The sequence below is a fragment of the Ascidia mentula genome, chromosome 4 (genome assembly GCF_947561715.1).
Source record: "Ascidia mentula chromosome 4, kaAscMent1.1, whole genome shotgun sequence".
Lineage (NCBI taxonomy): Eukaryota > Metazoa > Chordata > Ascidiacea > Phlebobranchia > Ascidiidae > Ascidia > Ascidia mentula.
Genome location: NC_138569.1, coordinates 2,121,558 through 2,126,896, shown reverse-complemented (window position 1 = coordinate 2,126,896; position 5,339 = coordinate 2,121,558). Strand labels below are relative to the sequence as shown.

The 5,339-nt window shown below is 35.2% G+C and overlaps 1 protein-coding gene across 1 annotated transcript; it reads left to right on the top strand.

Moving 5' to 3' along the window:
* The first annotated feature begins 278 nt into the window (after window positions 1-278).
* Window positions 279-4,157, top strand: LOC145899215 (uncharacterized). The gene is made up of 11 exons (XM_082987947.1): window positions 279-419; window positions 490-611; window positions 758-846; window positions 1,013-1,149; window positions 1,212-1,376; window positions 1,652-1,813; window positions 2,261-2,376; window positions 2,759-2,835; window positions 2,977-3,113; window positions 3,451-3,521; window positions 3,578-4,157. Exons 1-11 carry the CDS (start codon window positions 299-301, stop codon window positions 3,581-3,583), a joined length of 1,203 nt encoding a protein of 400 aa, XP_082844073.1. The 5' UTR covers window positions 279-298; the 3' UTR covers window positions 3,584-4,157.
* Window positions 4,158-5,339: the final 1,182 nt, after the last annotated feature.

The following is a 5,339-nucleotide window of genomic DNA, read 5'->3' as shown; positions in this document are numbered from 1 at the left end:
TTTTCAAAAACTGGCAAGAAACTTACATTCACGAACTAAACCACAAGGGTAATTTGTCTCTGATACACCATTGTTAAGTCTGACATTGTCTTTCATTCTGTTTTATCAATATCTTTCAATAATCATTCGGTGCACATTCTGGGTTTTCTGTTGGATTGGTCTTCTCAGACCTAGGTAGACAAATAGCTTGAGCCTTTTTTCTTTCAAGCTTTTTTCGCTACCCCGCTTTTTCAATACGTTTGAAGCGCTGTTTGCACTGCGCACAGTCGTTGTTCTAACGCTACGTTAGCCAGATTTTATGAAGATTTTGTCGATTCGAAACTTTGATAACTGGAAATTTAAGATGGTCAAAATGTGGCAGTGGAGTAAAATGTTGGCACTTGCGTTATGCACATGCTGTTCCGTAAAATGTCAGACAGGTACGCTTTTTTGTCGCCATTGCCATGATTTTTAGATATAAAATGGCAAATAATTGTGTATTTATTGCAGTTCATACGGCAATAAATCTTACATCTTCGTCTACTGGATTACAAACAGTGAATTCCAGCGCCACTGTTTCAGTCTCGCTAAAAAATGAAGATTTTCTCGTGTATTGGAGGATAAATGCGGTGGTAAAATCATTTTGATAATATGTGTATCTGTACAAAAATTCACGTGATCTTGAAAATATAAGATAGAGATAAAAAATAAATCAAATAGCTGAAGAGTATTTGTGTTTTAGTTAATAATTTAAAATATATTTTTGACTAAATTTCAGAACGTGATTGGATACTTCTACACAGCAGGCAGCCCAAATGTGGTTTTTCAGAATATCAATTCGACGTACCAAAATCGAATTACACAAAGGTATGTCAGGTTACTTATAAATTTTGGCTAACAATACTAGATGCAGTAAAACAAATAATACATATAAAAACATTTAAAAAGGAAAGATAATTGGTACTAAGCCTAAAGAAAACATATAATAATAATATAAACAAATGATTGTTATTTTGTCTGCGACACCTCACAGCGCACTGGTCCTGGCAACAACCGTTACTTTTGAGCTTGAACTTCAGCGTCTTGTGGAGAATGACAACAGCACAGTAATACAACTCTATGGCGGGTCATCATTAACTTTAATGGGTTCAGTATCTTTTGACGTTGGATGTAATTTTGTAAATTTATTACTTATTTGCTGTCAGTAATTTTATTAAAAGCTTGTATTGCAGACTGCTCTACTACAAATATCAATGGTCTTGATGATAATCTATACGATGGTTGTGCTTTTGGTTGCGAGAAAGATTTTGTTTGCCGAAATGGATGGAACGGAAGCGCAACTGGAATATGTCAGAGTGATGGATCTTTTTTAATGACCGAAAACAACTGTTACAAAGGTCGAATATAGCATAAAATTTGTCTAATCAAAACCTTTTCCAAAAAACTTTATCATTTTTTTGATTGCAGTAGCAGATTTAATAACTTCTAACATTTAGATATTTAAACACAACTATAAATAGCTAAATGTTACAAGGATTTGTATCTGGTGTATGCCAAAAGGATGGTTCGGTAAAAAATATAAGTGGAAACTGCGAAACCAGTTACGAAAAAGAGCAATGTTTTTATCCAAACGTAACAATTCAACAAAATACGACGCTGATGCGCTTTTCAGTTACATGCAACACTAGTTACGCTGAGTTGCCGGGAAGCTGCACCAATGATCAAAGCTCCATTGTCGATTACAACACCGTTACTCGGTTTGATTGCCTTAATGGTTACGTGTGGGAACGATGTGTACAAACCGATTCCTTTGATCGTGTATCTTCTGTTTTTGGTAGGATATATAGTCTAAACATACCTGATATAAAGTCTAGTTTTTGTTCCTGTGGGAATTAACGTGTGTTCACAAGTGCTAAAAAATAGTTTTGTTTACCCTACACCAGTGTTTCCCAACTGGTGGTACGGCGGCATTCTAGGTGGTACGCGAGCACCTTTCCGTAATTTTTGGATATTGTTCGAATTGAAAAAAACGTAAATGATCCCAAAATGTTCGGTACTTCATCCTCTACGATACATTATAACACTCAACTAGGTGGTACGCGTCGAAATTGTTTACCTCCAAGTGGTACGCAACCACAAAAGGTTGGGAATCACTGCCCTACACAAACCCTGATGGTTATTAAGCTTCGATCTTGATTGGCAGATTTGTTTTCACTAACTTTTGGAGAACTCAGAATTAGTTTGTTTTGAATGCAACAGTTTGAATTTAATAACCTTTCAGTTGATTCGGAGAAATCGGAAATTTTGATACATAACATAAAAGTGGGCGATTCGGCTTTGGCAAAAATATACACTGATGGACACAATTACACTGTGCAGTGGAAAATAAATAAAACGGTAAGTTTATAATAATAAAATAATGCCCTAATGCAGGGGGAACAAGACTGGGAACAAATTCCTTATGTGACACGCTATTGATTTCAAGTTGGCACGCGAGCTGGTTTGGGACCACGCCAATGAGAAAATTTTCGTTTTCCTGAAGTGTTGTCCTTATTTTGAATTGGGGTAGATCCAAAATGTTGAATCGAACTTTTATCCATCGTTTAGCAATTTGTTTTGTCTGGCTTTTTGCGATACATCGCCTCCCATAAAAGAGTTATACAATTTTAGTCATTTAATTATTTCCCACGGGTTTACATATCTTACAACACTATGGCGCGCATAAATGACTAGTGCGCGCTCAATTGCATCATAAATGTTTGAGTTGTATGTATTGCAGATAGTATCAGAGTGCGATTCCAATACTCATACCTGTGATGTGAAACCTGGAGATTACAACGCAAGGATCAAGTCCAAGTACGTACAACATATAAGTTAGTTTATAGCACACATTTGTGTGTAGATGTTTCGACAAAGTATTTGGTCATGTTGTCACTGTTTGGATATTCTTTTCTATTTTTACATTTGTAAAACTTACCAATTGTTCTTTTTTTTTAGATTGACAGTAGTTTCAAATCAAAATCTTCTTGAACTGGAACTGCTTTCGATTACTAAAGGAGACAATAACACTGAGATGTCTTTGTATGTAAATAAAAACACACTCGTCAGAAGTTTAACGATAACAGTATCATCAGGTTAGTTACAACATGAAATTTTCAATCTAACCGATAAAAATACCAAAATCAGCACGTTCTTTTCAGTCAGCTGGTCCGTCTAAAAAGTTTAAAAAAGCAAGTTTCCCCCCCAAAACACATTTTGCGTGCGAGTTCATGATTTAACAAATCATGGAAACGAAAGAACATTCCGAATTTGAACGTATTTGTTACATTTCAAATCTATGTTAGTGTATTGGAAGTTTTAGGGTTACGTGTCATGGTTACGCCATAAAACCGGGAACGAAAATGCCAGTTTGACTTTAACTATCTTCATTGTGTCGATGATTTTTGTTTACCGGTAAATGTTTTGTTATAGCTTCAAGCGTTACTTTGTCAAATGCAATACTATTTTGGTTTTGTATTGGAAGATGGATGGCTTTATATGAGGTAAGTTTACTGATATTATAGTTCAATAAAGCTGTAATTATTTTTTGAAATGGTAGGTTTAAACAATCAAAAGGCGACGTGAAACCATCACATTGAGAATCAGATGATATTTTAAACGTGTAAATAACTTATTTTCCGGTCATGATTTGTTTTATATGGTCATAATGACTGTTTATCTTGTATTGCTAGTTCTCTTTTAAATTGGAATCGTTTGGCCCATATTTTGTTGTATTGTTTTCATGCGTCTTTCCTTTTAATCAATTTAAACATAAATTGATGAAAACTTTCTCGCTTAAAATAATAACGCAGTTTTTATCGTAGTTGAACGCTGTGTCAGAACATTGGTATTTTAATTCCAAAACTTTGGGTTAACAAAAAATCTTATGTTTTAAATAAAATATCGTTGCCTTAAAGTGCACTCACGGAGTACAACCAGCATCTCGCCTAATTGAAAATAAAACTTACACATGTTTAAATGTTCCCGGGAAATAGTTTGCTTTGCCATTTTAGTTGAACCGATCTATTCACCGCTGATCACAAACCGTAACGCAAGTTTCAAATAATTTGTTTCGCAAGTAAACCATGTACACATTGCACTACAGAGAAACCGTTAGCAAAGTTAATTGTTTTGTTTTAAATCTACAATTGTGCATCATGTTTTTAATGTATGTGTTTTATTTCATCTGGAATAAAAGTACCGGTTATGTAGGGTCTGCAGTGCTCATGTTTGCTCAGTAGTTTCGGGGGATTTAACGACAGCAAAGCCCTTTGTACGAACAGTAGCTGTACAAAATGGTAAATCGGGCCCGACTTTTCGTGCTTTGGACAAACATTGAACTTGAGAAAAATTTAAATAAAAGGTTTAAAAAATAAGGCCTTCTTTCACATTCTGTCGCTTTCTTTCACAATTCTTGTGAAAATGCTGAAAACCTCTACTAGAGAAAATTAGCACATTTGGTGACGTCAGTATTGTCACACGTTTTGCAAGGATGTATCATAGTACAACAACTGCTTTCAAGCCTAAAATATGATGTCCAATCACAATTGTGTATAAATGTAACTTATGACTGCATGCGAGTATGTGAAAGGCTAGTTACCAGATGCTTGAATCTTTACCGAAGGTCACTTTTGACCGCACAGTATGCACAGTAAACTGAGTTTTGTTAATTTGTGCGTGGTAAACCGTGCCTGAGAAAGGTTTATATGCTTCAAATTATTTCAACGCGATTTTGGGCTTGACTGAAACATACATTGGAAAACTTTTTCAGTTTTAAGATCTTGATGTGGTTAGATGCGTTTGCGCTCCAAATATTGTATCAACACAAAGAATAGCCAGAACGCCTATTCGCGGACATTTGCGAGAAGCAACAAATGATTTTTTAGTAGAGGATCGTAAAACTCTATTTAAGGGTTTATGGCAAGTCCTAAATGTTTTAAACCAATCACCAGTGAAAATTTAAGAAAAAGTTAACAACTTTTTGAGACAAACAAAAAACACAATGTCTGTCGAAAAACAAGCTTTACGTTTTCTTAGAAACACAATAATTGCTGTGGCATATGGAATGTCATCGTAATCGCAAATCGTTTGCAATAGCAGTCATTATCACATATTGTAGAGAGCAAACGTCCGACAACGTAGTGTTTACTTAGATCGTACCACAGATTCGTATACTACCACTTCAGGGGTTTATGGCATATCGCAAATTTGAAGGGTGCGCTACGATGATATTAGGAATTTGCAGACATGCTGCAAGCCTTTCTGCAAACTTACTATGACAGTTTTTAGTTTTACTGTACAACGTTATACTGTGATGCCGT

Excerpts from the sequence above, each read along its gene's own strand:
- LOC145899215 (XM_082987947.1), top strand. The coding sequence starts at position 299 with ATGAAGATTTTGTCGATTCGAAACTTTGATAACTGGAAATTTAAGATG. Across the intron at positions 1,377-1,651 it reads CGAAAACAACTGTTACAAAG|TTACATGCAACACTAGTTAC; the intron begins GTCGAATATAGC and ends TGCGCTTTTCAG. Across the intron at positions 3,114-3,450 it reads AACGATAACAGTATCATCAG|CTTCAAGCGTTACTTTGTCA; the intron begins GTTAGTTACAAC and ends GTTTTGTTATAG.